Source organism: Labeo rohita, chromosome 12, assembly GCF_022985175.1.
Source record: "Labeo rohita strain BAU-BD-2019 chromosome 12, IGBB_LRoh.1.0, whole genome shotgun sequence".
NCBI lineage: Eukaryota > Metazoa > Chordata > Actinopteri > Cypriniformes > Cyprinidae > Labeo > Labeo rohita.
This window is the reverse complement of record NC_066880.1, coordinates 20171949-20189647: the sequence shown is the minus strand read 5'-3', so window position 1 is coordinate 20189647 and position 17699 is coordinate 20171949. Positions and strand designations below refer to the sequence as shown.

Here is a 17699-nt window from a genome sequence, read left to right as displayed (position 1 = left end):
AGTTCAGGATTGGTTTAATATAAAATGTTACAATTATTGGTACTCTAGGGCAGGGGTGCCCAAACTAGAACTAGAAACTTCCAGACAGGTGTGTTCAGGCAATTTGGAGCTAAACTCTGCAAGACACCCACCCTCCGAGACCGAGTTTAGGCACCCCTACTCTAGGGAGATTGTGTTATCATCCTCATATGAGGGAGGCGATATTATATAGTGGTTCTCACTTCCAGTCCTGGTTTACCACTGCTCTGCACATTTTGTAAGCCTTCCTTATTTAATGTATCAGATTCAGACCAACAGCTTATTAAGAGGGAGATCCATGAACTGAACCATGGGTGTCAGATAAGAGATACATACAATATGTGCAGAGCAGTGGTACTCCAGCAGGGGCCAGTTGCATAAACTTAGCCTCTATGTTACAGTGTCTTAAGTACTAGTCTGACCAACTAGCAGTTAACCAAAGGGTAAAAAATTATGACCAGTGTTAAAAAAAAAATTAGTTGACTAACTTTTTAAGACTAGACTAAACCTTTTATGCAACTGGACTGGAATTGCGAACCACTGATCTATACCATTGTTTGTTTTTTTGTTTTGTTTTGTTTTGTTTTGTTTTTTTCTAAACTGGGTAATGCATTGTCCAGAGAAACAGGAGAAATGCTGTTGCAGTTCAGAAAAGTTACTGGAATCTGAGGTGTGGGAAACACTGGGACCACACCAGGATTGAGCTTCCTGTTCTGGAGGGTTGGAAGTTTCCCACAATACAGTTTAAGGGAAATGCTGGAGGATGTCCTGAGAGCCTTTGCCTGCTCTACATTTACACGTGAGTGTGAATATATGACAGTTTGGATTATTGGATACATATTTAACAAGTAAATAAATAAAAATGTGGAAAAAAACGCAAAAAACAAAAACCTAAAAAAACTACATTTCCCTTGGTCTTTAGACAGACATAGGACAGGATTGGCTGGTGGCAGCCCAACAAGATGACAGCAGGAACATATGCCTGGATAACACGATGGTTGTAAATAGTGACGGATCTCTCCATGGAAGGTCCAGCACACTGATTACTATGTGAAGTCACGTGACCTACCTCCTTATTATCCCTCTGATCCCCTGCTCACAGCCTGTAATTTGCTGTGTGTGTGTGTAGAGGCAGAGGATGGGAGGAAGGCAGGGGGAGGGGTGGTTAAAGGGGGAGGAAGGGACACAGAGGAGGGAGAGGCAGAGAGATGAGGCCAGCTTACACACAGCAAACACGAGTAACAGGAGGAGTGCGTGAAAGAGCGGGCATTTACAGTCTCTCCCTGACCCCAGAAGGACGGGGAGGATTGTGCACCTATACATTTGACAGAGTCAACGAGTAACAGCAGAGAGGAGGAGAAAGAGCTGAGGTGGAGTCGAGATCCTGTGCTTTCCTGGACATTGGTGACTTGACTGTTACAGCAAAGAGGAGTCAGAGAGAAAAGAGGAGGCACACAAGAAATCATGTTTTTTTGTTTTTTTTTTTCCTAGTGAGGCACGGTAGCTTGTGTCTTCTCTCCTGGAGTGTATGTGAAAGATGTCTGAGGAGTATGATAGATGAGCAATACAATATGAAGAACTAGGAGTCCAGGAGGAGCACTCCCTGAAGAAATGGCTCAGGTAAGGAGGTGACTGAGGGTGGGTCACACATAGATCACACAACTCTTTTATTCTCTGAGAAAGAGAGATGCACACATACTCATGGCTTTAAACAAATCTCACAACAAATACAGCATGCTGGGAGTGTGTAACATGTTTGCAAACCCCAGAGAAGCTCAGAGGAGCAACAGTGTAAAAAGGTGTGGAAAGTCATCATAATGTCATAATGTTGATTCTGTGTGTGCAAGACCTACAATTAACATTTGTAAATTTTATAGGACTGGCTTCTGGTCTCATCCACGTCCAGCTATTTTTAGCTGTACAAAACAGCTTGTTTTACTTCCACATTGAAGAATATGGTGGACACCAACATTCAGTAATCAGAGGCAAATTAAGGCAATAGTCCCATCTTTATTCAGGACATGATATATGTTTTAACAAGGGTCATCGGATGCCCATTTTCCACAAATTGATATGATTCTTTAGGGTCTTAATGAAAAGTCTATAATATACTTTGGTTAAAAATTCTCAATGGTAGTGTAAAACAACACCCATTTTACCTTGTCAAAATAAGCTCTGCAAAAATCAACACATTCTGATGGATTGTTCCTTTAAATGCAAATGAGCTCTGCTTGCCCCACTCCTCTCTTCTCTCTGTGGAGTGATAAACTGTGCTGAGAGATTGTTTACTCTAACCGCATTTAGTGCGTTTAGCCGCAAAACTTGCTAACTACCACGTTATTAGGAAAGGTGATTCCCATTACCTAACAGGCCTAACTTACAATATTTTTTATTAAATTGTGATCACGTTAGACAGTTTACATCGTATTAAAACATTTTACGACATGACACTCATTATCTGGTACTTGCCTGAAAAGACAGGTTCATAATGTGCTTTCTTGAAAGATTACATAAACATAGGTAACTTAGGCTATAGCCTTACTGGAGTTGGGTCAACCTCCGCCTATGGAGGGAGAAAAAAGTTTTCAAAAGCATCCCCCCTCTGCTTTTTTCCACAAATCACACCCTATATAGGCTAAAACGTAAGGTTTAATAATATAAATATATTATAAAATATATTTTATGCTTGTCATGATTTTAACCAATCCAGTGATTTGTTAATTCCCTGACCTTTTTTATTGCATACTAAACACATTTGGCAATGTTGGGTTAGCCCCATTTATGTGCATGCTGTCTCAGGGTACAGCATGCAAAGACACCCAAAAACTTTGATGTTTTGGGACCCTTCAGAAATCTACATATTTATGCAATTTTCGGCCATTTCTTTGTTAAAGGAGAAGTCCACTTCCAGAACAAAAATTTACAGATAATTTACTCACCCCTTGTCATCCAAGATGTTCATGTCTTTCTTTCTTCAGTCGATAAGAAATTACGTTTCTTGAGGAAAACATTCCAGAATTTTTCTCCATATAGTGTACTTCAATGGTGCTTAAATGCAGTTTAAATGCTGCTTCAAATGGCTCTAAATGATCCCAGCCGAAGAGGAAGGGTCTTGAAGGGGGCAAGGGACAATGAAAATTACTATGATGCTTAGTTCACAATATATTTAAGCTTCATGCATGTCTTTGTAAAGATATCTTACATTTTTAAAGGAAGGTATTGTCTTTTTTCACCAATCCTCAATGTGGAACCATTTAAGCCCATTTAAGTCTTTCAATGAGGAATCAATCTAATTACAAACTTTGAACAGTTTTCTGAGTTGAAGTGTTTAATAAGTTCTTTGTGTGCTTTCACCTTACTAACCTTTTACCTTACCTTACTTGCTACCTTAATTTACAACTATATTTAGATATTTAGGCCTACAAATGACACATTGTGTAGCACCATTATATAATATGTGTCTGCTGATGTTTGATAATACAAAAATCATAGAGACATATTGCCTTTACCATAAGAGCACAGTAAAAAAAAAAAAAAAAAAAAAAAAATTGTATGTTCTACCAAAACAGTTTGGAGTGGACAGAAAATCTTTTTAGGAGTTAGTGAAGGCCAAGATCAGAGTTAATGCTCATCAGGGACGGGACACATTCCTTAGTTCAACAGTAAAGAGCAAGTGTTTTCAAGTAGACTGTAAATAAGAAGCTATGTTATGTTATATAGGCTAAGTGTAAAATGAAAGAAGTAGAAAGGTGAGGTGAGGTAATCTAAACGTGGTTTAGACAAGTGTGTCTTTTCACAGTCCTTACAGGTCCTGCGTGGCTGGGGTTAAATGTTACTGGTACAGGTGATGAGCGCTAGCAAACTTTAGTGAAAGTTTTAAATTTTTAAAACACTTTTGTGTCACTGAAGAAATATATTGATGTTTTACTTCTTTAAAATCAATATATAAAAAAAAAAAAAAATATATATATATATATATATATATATATTGTGGATAAAGCATGATGCAGGCTTATTTGGAACACATGCCAAATAAATGGTGCCAAACTGAGTTTTGACTTTATTCATAAAATATCTTAATTTTATATTATATATAATTTTCTAAATTGTACATCAACTAATAAATACATTTTCAAATGAGAGATAAATGGTGCTTTTTAACAGTTGATTTTTCTTATAAACCATGTCAATATCTATGAAAAACATATAAACTTAGATTTTGGTGGCTTAATAGGTACACTGCCATAAGGCTAAAATGTAAGGTTTAATAATTTTTTTGGCCAAATTGTATTTGAACATGTAGTACATGTCAATGGATAACATGTTATGAATATTTTTTGTTAGTCTAAAATCTGGCCCTCGTTTTTTATGTTTTTATTTTAGCGCATAGTGTTGCTCATTTTTATTTGTTGGTTTTTGACATCGTGATTTTCGTGTGTCAGTACGTTTTGAATGTTTTTCAAACAGTTGGATCGATACATTATTTAAGTACTGTATACCATGTGTAGCTCTCAGTCACTTTCATTTTTAAAAATGTTGCTCTCTAATAAAATGAGGTTGGAGACCCCTGCATTAGACATTCACTGAGCAAATTTAGGGACTTAATTAAGTCTCAGCAGTGCATTAATAATAATAATAATAATAATAATAATAATAATGATGATACGCATTCCAAGATTTCAAAAAATGCAATGGATCATACAACTAAAATGTAAAGTGTAAATGTAAATCAAATCAAATCACCTTTATTTATATACCGCCTTTAACAATACAGAATTGTGACAAGGCGGCTGTACAGTACTAAATAGGAAATAGTACATCAACAATGCAAAGGGCAACAGTAAACACTCAATTTTCAGGTAAAGGTAGTTAATCAAATACAACAAAATAAAATGTAACCTCATGTTGCCACATCCACTGTATTATATTTGTAAACATTTGTCGAACACAGAAATATGTGTTTGCAGAAATATGTCTTTGGTTATTGTAAAATAGTGTTTTCAATAATTTGTATCTAACAAACACAAACATGTTTACATGCATTATTTTAGAGAAAATTAGATTCCCCTTCAGGAACTTGAGCTGCATCGAATACGCTTTGGGAACGCCCTCTGCGTATTTGCATTCTGAAGCACGTGTGGAATCCAATAGAGAAGTGAGACATCACGAGTGAGATGACGTGAACAACCGGGAAGTATAAAGGTGCACCCAGCAAATGCACGTTAGCTTCTGCTCTTCAGCAAGTGTGTCTGTGGTGTGTGTGTGTGTGTCTTTGCATAAGCACTTAGTCAGTCAGTTACACTCTGTATAGAAAGCGAAAAACAATGACCAAGTGTAAATCAATTCTGTGGTGAGCAAACGACATTTCAGGCTTTGTGTTTCTCCCTGCCCATGTTATTTTGCAGGTGGGGATGTATGCGATCTGTGTGTTGTTTTATCTGGGAACGGAGCATGCATGATCTGCTCGAGGGAGCTGACTGTTATGACCGCGAGCTGCTCTTGCTGTGTGTGCACCGCTCCCGCCTGGCCGTTTTTGATGAGAGTGGTCAGGCTTGCGATCTCACAAGTGGATTTAGCAGAGGGATCCGAGACGGACTCGTCCTTATCTCGGTCCTCACCCGCGAGATCCGTGGCTCCCTCTTGGGGCTTGAAAGCATGTGCTCCCCCTAGAGAAAGAACCAGGCGCTTCATCTATCTTCCTCTGAGGAGGTTGATGTATTGAGCGTCGATACTGAGGAGACTGTGGACTCGCCACCATAGTCCCTCACATATGAGGAGTTAGTGGAGGTTGTAACTTGCACTATAGCCAAGTTAAACATCGACAGGCCAGCCAAGAAGCAGGACACTAGTCCCAAGAGTAAATTAGACGAGCACTTCCTGGGCATGAGATCACAGACTTCATGCCGGGCCTTCCATTTTTCCTGGTCTCCACACCAAGGTGTCGAGATTGTGGGATAAACTATAATTATCTCGACTCATCAGCATGCTGTAACAAACTACTCTAACTTTGTGGGGTTGAGTGAGAAGGGATATGGGGCGATGCCAGCGGTGGAGCTAAATGTCTCCCAGTGGGTCCTGCAGACTGTAGAAGAGGCTACTCGACTGCCTCGTTCAACTGGATCATTCCCACATTAGTGGGACCCAAGCAGGCTCTGGTAATGGAACAAGAAGTAGACACTCCCCTAAGGAAAGAGGCCATAGATTGTGTTTGTCCTTGCGACAGAGAGTCTGGGCTCTACAGCTGTTACTTCATCATTCTGAAGTAAGTTCACTTTCGGGAGCGAAAAACATACAAGTATTGAGTGTGTGGATCCTGCTCTGGCTGCTTGCAACTCCAGGGCATCTGCTTACTTAACCACATCAGTGTTTGGTTGTTTTTAGCTTGGTCAGAGCAGGTAAATAAGGTGAAAAACGCCCATAAGAAAGAGCTGGGGTTAAGGCTAAATGCCAAGAAAAATGTGCTTTCTCCACTACAGAGAACCATTTATCTGGGCATAGTATGGGATTCGACGATGAGGCAGGCACATCTGTTTCCTGCTCATATCGTATAGATGTCACAGACGTGAAGAGAGTGAGAGAAGGTCAGTCACTCACTGTCAAACATTTTCAGAAACTGTTAGGTCTGATGGCAGCTGCATCCAATGTGATAAATTTTGGCCTGCTGTACATGAGACCCTTGCAGTGGTGGCTCAGAACCAAGGGGCTTTCCCCGAGGGGCAACACACTTTGCATGATCAAGGTCACACAAGGATGCTTACGTGCCTTAGACATGTGGAAGAAACCTTGGTTTCATGTCTCAAGGCCCAGTGTTGGTGGCTCCGTGTCGACACCTCCCTCGCGGGCTGGGAGCGGTCATGAGTCGCTGCTCCACCCCATGGTCTGTGGGAAGGCCATCATCTTATGTGGCACATCAACTGCTTGGAGATGCTGGCTGTGTTCTAAACTCTAAAACACTTTCTCTGTGGTGGCTGGTGCACCAGATCCTCCTCTGGCCTCAGGGAAAACTCCTTTCACTCAGACAGTTTACAACCCTGGGCACCTCAATCAGGGAGTAGACATCCTGTTGAGGCAAGGGCTGGGGCCCAGGGAATGGAGGGAGTTCGGCCAGGTGGAAGTGGATCTATTCGCGTCGCAGGAAATGACACACTGTCCGCTCTGGTTCTCTCTCATGCATCCAGCTCCACTTGGGCTGGATGCCATGTTGCAGGTATCTAAACTGAGGTTGCTGAGACCCTACTCCAGTCCAGAGATCCCGTCACGAGGAAACAGTAAGCCTTGAAGTGGATACTTTCACTTCTTGGTGTGGACAGCGACTGCAAGACCCAGTTAACGGCCCGGCTGGTACAATTCTGGAGGCCTGCAGAAGCATTTCTCCATAACGCTATCCCCCTCCACTCTGAAGGTATACATGGAGGCCTTAGCTGCTTACCACACCCTTCTGGGTGGTCAGTCATTGGGGAAGAAAACCATCATTTACTCGTTTCCTCCATGGCATTTGGAGGCTAAGGCCAGTACACTGCACCAAGGTGCCCCTTAGTACTGCATGCCTTCTTTCCTCCTCCCTCCCAGGAAGCAGACCAAGAGCAATCTGCTCTGTCCAGTGTGAACACTGGACGCTTGCATCACAGAGCTACCCCGTGGCGCAAGGCAGATCAGCCGTCTGTTTGCTTAGGTCTGCCTAAGAGGATTCCGGCGATCAAGCAGACTTTGTTCTGCTGCAGGCCGGTTCTTTCCATGCACATCTGTCCACTTTCCAAGTCGGGTCCCAAGTTCTCTTGTCTTGGTGTGCTTGCCAGATACTCACCAGACAGGGACTTGACCGTATGTCGCAATGGGTATTCTTGTTTCCAAAGCTCAAGTTCCTGAAGGGGAGCGTCTTTAGGTTACAAATGTAACTATGGTTCCCCGAAGGAAACGAGGTGCTGCATCTCTCTGCCATACTCCCTGCATCCCAGCAGCCACTCACGTCATCAGAAGCTAACGTGCATTTGCCGGGTGCACCTTTAGGCTTCCTGGTTGTTCACATCACCCCACTCATGATGTCTCGCTTCTCTTTTGGACTGATTCAACACGTGCTTCAGAACATGGTCACACAGAGGGCGATCCCAAAGTGTTTTCAATGCGGCGTCTCATTGCCCTCGGGGAACCATGGTTACATACGTAACCTAGAGACGTTTTGCATTTGTCTGTAATATAGCTGTAAAAATGCCAAACCATCAACTTAGATAAGAATAAGCAAAATAATCAAATGTTGTACACATCAGTGGATGTGTAGTGGAGTTGGCTTTTAGTATTAATATTATATCATGAAAGTAGGGCATTTAAGTAGAAGCATGCAATGGTAATTTCTTCATCTCAAGCAATTTACTGAAACAAAAGCTAATAACAGTGGTGTGTATACCACAACAAAAAATGTCAATGTCTCAATAACATACATCCTTGAACATCAATTAGAGCTTGACAATGACGTCTCATGCTATTCACAAGTCGACTTATTGTCTGCTGAGGCATGGCATTCCACTCTTCTTGATATCGCCACAGCCATATCACCCTGAAGCCCAAGACTGGTTGCCCACTGAAGCTAAGCAGGGCTGAGTCTGGTCAGTACCTGGATGGGAGACTTCCTGGGAAAAACTAGGTTGCTGTTAGAAGAGGTGTTAGTGAGGCTAGCAGGGGGTGCTCACCCTGTGGTCTATGTGGGTCCTAATGCCCCAGTATAGTGACGGGGACACTATACTGTAAAAAGCACCGGATGAGACATTAAACTGAGGTCCTGACTCTCTGTGGTCATTAAAAATCCCATGGCACTTCTCGTAAAGAGTAGGGGTGTATCCCTGGTGTCCTGGCCAAATTCCCTCCTTTGGCCTTTGTCATTCATGGCCTCCTAATAATCCCCATTCATTGAATTGGCTCTATCACTCTCTCTCCTGTCCACCTGTAGCTGGTGTTTGGTGAACGCACCTGCGCCATTGTCCTGTGGCTGCCATCTTATCATCCAAGTGGATGTTGAACACTGGTGGTGGTTGAGAAAAGATCCCCCATATAATTGTAAAGCACTTTGGGCTTATGACAATACACAATGAAAGCGTTATATAAATGTGGTAATTCATTCATTCTTGAAGGGCTGCCCTCAGGTCATTGAGGTTCTGGGGTGCAGGGTTACAACCCTCTACACAATGATTCAGCTGATCCCATAGATTTCTTATGGGATTCAGGTCTGGAGAAAGTGCAGGCCACTCCATTTGATGTACCCCACCCTCAAGCAGCTGTTCCCTGATAATGCGATCTCGATGAGCTGGGGCATTGTACAGTTTGCTTATGTTAGTCCACAAAGATCCAATCAAAATGTAGCAAACCTTTGTCCACTATTATGGTGAGAGAGGGGCCCCACCATAAACTGGGCCCTGGAATGTGCTGCCCACTACACATGTATAGTAATAGCCAAAATATGAAATGTCATGAATGAATATTTATTGATGAATATTTACAAAATGATAATTTTCATCTGAGATTCAGAGCCAAGGGGGTAAAAATGACTTCAGAAAGATGGTAGCAATGTTATTTTTACACAGAGATTGGCAGGTCTGTTACTAAAATCAGTTGACTTCAGCAATCTTTGTTGCATTATTTGCCAGTAGTGACCGTTGAAGAAAGGGAAACAGCACTGTATACCATTTAGCCTTTATCATAAAAGATACCATATGTATGTTCATCTGTTCCAGGGGAAAGTACTGAACACTCTTTTAGTGCCACTTAGTGGACATTTCTTATGGAAACTGCAGTCATATGTACTTATTGATACATATTTTGTGCCTCACAAACAAGTTCCCACAGGTACGTGTTTGCCATGAGACCAGGTTGAAAATATGGATTTTCTTTTTAAGAGGAATGTCTGAAGAACAAATAATTTTGAAACTAGAGATGTATCTTGTTTCCTTCTGTCAAAACAGCTGCATTGAACATACCTGAGTGCAATAAATATTCTTTTTCCAAAGTTTGCATGCCTATAACTCAAGAAGTATTAAAGATATCACAGTATAATTTTAGATTGTAGTCCTTAATAAACTTTTCTCTTGGAATTGTCATTTTCAAGGCCCTACATCATTCAGTGATCAGGGACATGGGGAACTCAGCAGAGCTCCATTCAAATAGTTGAATATTACCCATTTTCAGTGGTTAAACAAGAGAACAAGGAATTCAATCTTGGAAACGGATTGTGCCCAATCGGAATGGGTCTGTTCCAGTTGGGCTCAGTCGCTATTTGCAGTCAGCAGAAAAAAAACAAAAAACAAAATTGTCTAGTGTGTGGTATCTAAAGATTATACTCTTAGAATTTAAGAACCAGTTGTGACCAGATGTTTTCAATAAGATATTTTTAAGCATGTTTAATATTTGCGACTGACATGAGCATATGCTATAAGCAGCTATGCAGTAGAGATGCGTTCACTGTCAAACATCATTAAGCATTCATTTTGCAATTTTGTCAAATATATTTTTCTTTCTTGATTACACATCTTGTTGTGATTTATTTTGTGTCTTTATTTTATTTCATAAGTTAACATTGCAAGTTAAATGGTTTTAGTTAAATGGATTTGTTTTAATGGCCTAAATTATGTCAGTGATTTCTCTTATTATCAAGAATTCTTTTATTTCAGGCTACAGAGTAACAAAAGTTAGGGGAGAAGTACAATTAACCTAGGCCTGTCTATAGACTACAGGCTAATTCTATTTTTTCTTAACTTTTAACTTTTTCTTAAAATTTGTTATTGTTATATTTAAATCAACTTTATAACAAATAGGCTATTCTTCATTACAAATTTTCTTGAAAATGAATATATGAAAATAACAAATAGCTATTCCTCAAAACAATTTTTTCATAAAAAAGGTAAACAAATATGACATGAAATAAAATTATTTTATATACACAGTTTAATTTTATGTAATAGTACTGAGTCAAATAGATGAGGAAATTACAGTGCAGTGAATATCTGCAGCTTTTCAGTCAGCTGTCAGAGTGCAGTGTTGACGGCGTCATTAAATAGCATTGGGAGTATTAACATTTGCTGTAGACTAATGGAATGAAATTTAAATACACAAATAGCATTTTTAAATTACTTTCTGAATAAAGAAACAAAAGTCATACAAAAATGTTGTTTCTGAATAAATGCAGCATTTTTACATGGCTTTTGTTTCTGAATAAATTATTTTGTTCTGACTGGTAACTTGGGAACTGTAACAAAAAAAAAAAATAGCCTACAGTCTTTGATCAGAACCAATTCATTACATGAGACAATATATTATTGACTGAACGTTTAAAAATAACACTAGAGATGTTATAAGTAAGGCAATTAAACATAGGTGTCTGAAAAGACAACAAAATGAGTCTGCTTAAGTAATAATTCAGAAAAGAAAAACATCAGACTCCATGCAAAAAAAGGAAAAAAGAAAGAAAAAAAAACATTGCTGTGGCATTTATTAGCAACACCAGGATAGCAGGAAAACTAATGTTTTCTGTTATATTAAGCACAATCTAAGAAAAGTAAAACAAATCTTTAACATTTCAATAATTAGGGTAAATAAATTATCCTAGAGATATCAAGGTCTTAGTGCAGCTCCATGTCCAAATTGTAGTATCCTACCTATTTTCAATGGTCAAAAACCAAATGTGGTTTTGCGTTTATCTAGTCATCACTGTTGACACTGTCAAATATACAGATAATAACAGTAACCCAGGGTTCAGAAATGTACAGTGTGACACGTCAGATTATGAATGACCAGGATTAATTGTTAACTGTGGGTAAAGCATGAACAGTGTGAAATTGTCAAATAAAATTATCCAGGATCACATTTACCTGGGGTTTAGAATTTCCCAGTGTTAAACGGTTAGTTTACCCAAAAATAAAAGTTCTAACATTAATTACTCATCTCATACTCATACTCATTACTAGGGTGACGCTGAAGTGTTTTTTTTTTTTTTTTGCGCACAAAAAGTATTCCCATAGCTTCATAAAATTATGATTGAATCACTGATGTCACATGGACTATTTTGTCAATGTTCTTGGTACCTTTCTGGGCCTTGAATGTGGTAGTACCCTTGCTGTCTATGGAGGGTCAGAAAACTCTTAGATTTCATAAAAAAATATCTTAATTTGTGTTCTGAAGTTGAACGAAGGTCTTGCAGGTTTGGAACAACATAAGGGTGAGTAACTAATGACAGAATTTTAATTTTTGGGTGAACTAACCCTTGAAGTATTTCAAGTGTGAGATACCTCAAATGTTTGAGTTACTATTAGTGATTCTACAAAATATGTCTTTTAGCAGTAGATCTTGATCTGTGACTATGCTTCATATTTTATGACAATCTTGGTTTATTGATGTGAATGCAGTTTGTGGTGAAAGCAACCACACTTCCTTATGAGGCGTGGGATTTGTTTAAAACGATACATTTACGATACTGCACAAACAATGAACAAAATCCCTTGTTCCAAATATAACTGAAACGGATTCAAATATAGAATCTTATGAATAGACTACAGAAAGCAAGGTAATGTGCCTCAACTTAACCATTTCAGTGCATTTTTAGCACTCAGACATGTATGTTCTATGCAAATTGTTTTAATAGAGGGAAACAAGTTCCCACATTATTTATTCTTCAGGAATTGTTCTTTAAATTAAATAAGTATCAACTAGGGATGTAATGATAATCAGTTTGACGATAAATCATGCTAAAATTCCCTACGGTTAGTATTACCGTTTCATATTTTAATTATCATTAAAACCATATTCAATTACTGCAATTTTGAACAACTCATGATAAATAAATACTACCCAGCATAAAGTTTAAATAACAGTTTAAATAACTTTTCAAAGCTTTTTGATAACATTTGGTAACACTTTATTTTGATAGTCCACTTTAGACATTCTACTAACAGTAAGTAACTTTGCAACTGCATGTCAACTAGTCATTAAAGTATTAGTAGACTGTCTGCTTAATATCTTCTAACACTCTTCTAAACTTTGTCAACTTATTCTACTAACCTTAAACCTAACCTAACAGTCTGCTCTGAGAATTAGTAGACACGTAGTTGCAAATTAATAAGAATTAGTTGACATGTAGTTGCAAAGTTGCTTATAGTCAAGAGAATGTCTACAGTGGACTATCAAAATAAACATTAACCTAACATTTTGATAAACTGTGTTATATTAGATAAACTGTTGTCAGTCATGCTGTCATTTAAAATCCGGACATCGGTCATTGGTGATGTTATTGTTTTAGTGTTTATGCCAACAAAGAGTCATTAGTCATTAAAAACCCTATTGTACTTGTAAGGATTTTTTTTATTATTCTTCCCTAGAACTGATCGTGCAGCCCAAACCGTAAGGCCTAGAGAGCTGAAACTTGGTCAGAAGGTAGTAGTCACCCTCGCTACTCAGGCGCAAAGAACCGGCCCAATCGGCCTATAGGTGGCGCTACAGTGATCAAAAATGCAAAAATGCTTATAGCTCCTAGACCGTTTGTCATAGACTCACAAAATTTGATATTTGGAATCCTTGGGTCAAGGCGATAAAAAGCCTAAAAAATCAGATTCGCTCTACGGGGCCTGGTTTTTCCGCCATTTTGAAGTAAATTCAAAACCTACTTTTGCGAACTAGTCCTAGGTTTTTCACCCGATCGGAACCAAACCAGTGCAGAAATGTTCTCTGGACAGTGAATATCAATAATTATCAAAAAAATGTAAAATTTTGACTCATCGTTGCGAAAGGGCCCCAAAAAGTTTGTCAGGTGGGGGGCCATTTTTACTAAAATGGCTATAACTCATGAACCAAAAGAGATATCTTCACCAAACTCGATACACATGTGTATAAGCTCAATCTTTGGTCAAATAAAAAAAATTGCACAGCTCTGCCACTTGGTGGCGCTATAAGCCTGAAAAAACATAAAAATGACTATAACTATGCAATCGTTGGTCCGATCGACCTGAAAATTGGTATGCAGTGTCTCTGTCCAATGTGCCATAAGGGTCTATAAGGACATTGGCGTATCTCAAAAAACATGGCCGCCATCGGCCAACGAAGTTTGAGCACCTATTAGACAAGGTTAACGGAGGCCGATCGGAACGAAACTCACTGGGCATGTTCGACTCATGGCCCTAAAGGTCTGTAAGAATTTTGAAAGAAATCGGCCACTAGTTGGCGCTAACGAGTTTTATGGCTCTGTAATCACGTGGTGTTTCACACATCCACACAATATGCATATCATTTGATAGATCTCCTCATGATGAACAACTTTGCCTCAGAAACATTGCTGTCAATCAAACCGTTCATTAATTATTCACAAATATGTGAAAAACCTACTTTTGCGAACTAGTCCTAGGTTTTTCACTCAATCTCGATCAAACCACTGCAGCACAGTTCTCCAGACTCTCTAGATCAATAATTATCAAAAAAATGTTGAATTTTGTCCTTTGGTTAGCTATAACGGGGTCATTTAGAAAAGGGGCGTGGCCACATATATCCAAAAGCCTATAAAACCTAAACAAAAACTCAAAACTTTACAAAAGTTGGAGAAAACATGTGTCAGATGACTCTTAACAAGCATGCAAAGTTTCGTGAAGATCGGACCATAGGTGGCGCTATAACAGTTAAAAAGGCTTCAAAAACACAAGCTGTGTATGGTAAATGGCTTCAAATGGCTAAATAAATGCTAGTATATTCACATAAACACTAGATCTTCATATCATTTGATAGATCTCCTCATAATGAACAACTTTGCCTCAAGAACCATTGCTGTCATTCAAGTCGTTCATTAAATATTCACAAATATGTTAAAAACCTACTTTTGCGAACTAGTCCTAGGTTTTTCACTCAATCTCGATCAAACCACTGTAGTAATATTCTCTGGACTCCCTAGATCAATAATTATCAAAAAAAAGTTAAACTTTTGACTCACGGTCGCAAAGGGGCGCCAAAACGTTCGAAAGAGGCGGGGCCACTTTTACTAAAATGGCTATAACTTTTAAACAGAATGACATATCATCACCAAACTCAGAACACATGTGTATAAGCTAAATCTGTGGTAAAATCCAAAAAATTGCGGAGCTTGACCACTTGGTGGCGCTATAAGAGCAAAAATACTTATAAATGGCTATAACTATGCAACCGTCAGTCCAATCGATCTGAAAATTGGTATGCATGTAAATGTGGCATAATCAATGACATTTCATTTTGAAAATCTTTACAAAATTTGGGCATGTTCAACATGGCCCTAAATCGGGTCAAATTGGTAACAAGCATGTTTGACCAATGAATTTTGAGCACCTATTAGAGAAGGTTAATGGAGGCCGATCGGAACGAAACTCATTGGGCATGTTTGACTCATGGCCCTAAAGGTCTGTAAGAATTTTGAAAGAAATCGGCCACTAGTTGGCGCTAAAAAAGAAAAAAATGGCTTTGTAATCACGTGGTGTTTCACACATCCACACACTATGCATATCATTTGATAGATCTCCTTATGAAGAACAACTTTGCCTCAAGAACCATTGCTGTCAATCAAATTGTTCATTAAATATTCACAAATATGTTAAAAACCTACTTTTGTGAACTAGTCCTAGGTTTTTTGCTCAATCTCGATCAAACTACTGCAGTAATATTCTCTGGACTCTCTAGATCAATAATTATCAAAAAAATGTTGAATTTTGTCCTTTGGTTAGCTATAACAGGGCATTTTACAAAAGGGGTGGCCACATATACCCAAAAGCTTATAAAACCAAAACAAAAACTCAAAACTGTACGAAAATTGGTCAGAACATGTGTCAGATGATTCTTAACAAGCATGCAAAGTTTCATGGAGATCGGAGCATAGGTGGCGCTATAACAGTTAAAAAGGCTTTAAAAACACAAGATTGTCTATGGTAAATGGCCTCAAATGCTTAAAAAATGCTCATCTATTCACACAAACACTACATCTTGATATCATATGTATGATAAATCATTCTGAACAATTTTGTGTCTAGGACCATTGTTGTCAATCTAACTGTTCTTTAAATATTTGAAATTTAAAAAAAAATTTTTTACTTTTGTAAACCTAGTTAAGGTGTTAAACTCAAAATCCATAAAACCACTGCAGTAACATTCTCTGGACTCTCTAGATAAACAATTATCAAAAAAATGTTGAACATTTGCATTTAGACAGCGAAAACAGCGCCACATAATAATAAGATCATAATAATAAGATCATGATCTACTGTACTCTAAGTCTATAAAACCTAAAAGAAAACCAAATTTCACAAACCTAAGTAAAATCATTATCATATGATTCTAAACAAGCATACAATTTTAAACACAAGGCAAAAAAAAAAAAATGTTACAGTTATAAACTTAAAACAATGCATCTCTTTAAAAAATGCTCATGAAATTGCAACTTTAACCACTAGATGGCAGTAGAAGACCAATGGCTCATTGAAAACAACTACAACAGTGCATTTAATGGATTGTTTTCAATTCATTTCAATTTATTCACATATAACTAAATCACTGTTATAACATTTCAAATAACATTTAGTCAAAGTTTAACACTTCATTTATTCACATATATCATATTTGACAATAATACAAGATTATGATTACAGTGAAACCTTTAAAATGATATATAAAATCTTAAAAGACAAAAACCTGCACTAAACAAAAAACATCACCTACCATTTATTATACAAATCTGTATGTGCAACAAAAAATGTGTGTGTGTGTAAAAGCAGTAATGCTTAATAAACATTAATATAACAGTTTAACTATTTAATTTCTGTGTTTCTGTGATGGATGTGTTTTGTGTGTTTCATCATGGATGTGTTTTATCTGTGTTTAACCATATATTTTGCATTTGGACTACATCTTATTGCTTCTCACAACCTTAAAGGCCTTAACATCTGCTCGAACCCTATTGTGAATTGCTGCTTGCATTTTTATATTTATTATTATTTTATTGTAATTGTTAGCATTTTTTTTTTATTATTATTATTTTATTATTCCGCCCTAAAACTGATCGTGCAGCCCAAACCGTAAGGCCTAGAGAGCTGAAACTTGGTCAGAAGGTAGTAGTCCCCCTCGCTACTCAGGCGCAAAGAACCGCCCCAATCGGCCTAAAGGTGGCGCTACAGCGCAAAAAAAACTAAAAATTTTTTTTTTTTGGCCATAGCTCGTACAATTTTTGTCGTAGACTCAAAAAATTTACATCGTTGCAATCCTTGGGTCAATACGCACAAAAAGTGCACTGGCGCAGATTTTTCGTACGAAGCCCGGTTTTTTCGCAAAATGGCGTTATGTCCGAAACCTACTTTTGCGAACTAGTCCTAGGTTTTTCGCCCGATCGGAACCAAACCACTGCTGAAATGTTCTCTGGACAGTGAATATCAATAATTATCAAAAAAAAAAAAATTGAAATTTTGACTCATCGTTGCGAAAGGGCCCCAAAAAGTTTGTCAGGTGGGGGCCATTTTTACTAAAATGGCTATAACTCATGAACCAAATGAGATATCTTCACCAAACTCGGTACACATGTGTATAAGCTCAATCTTTGGTCAAATAAAAAAAAAATTGCACAGCTCTGCCACTTGGTGGCGCTATAAGCCTGAAAAAACATAAAAATGACTATAACTATGCAATCGTTGGTCCGATCGACCTGAAAA

At 38.3% G+C, this 17699-nt stretch overlaps 1 protein-coding gene across 1 annotated transcript in view; it reads left to right on the top strand.

Annotated features, from left to right (window-relative positions):
- Positions 1-1199: 1199 nt before the first annotated feature.
- Positions 1200-17699, top strand: part of arhgap23b (Rho GTPase activating protein 23b) — a 96925-nt gene continuing 80425 nt past the window's right edge. Inside the window, 1 exon segment of the mRNA XM_051123844.1 lies at positions 1200-1638. Within this exon segment, the coding sequence (XP_050979801.1) occupies positions 1630-1638 (9 nt within the window). The 5' untranslated portion in view covers positions 1200-1629.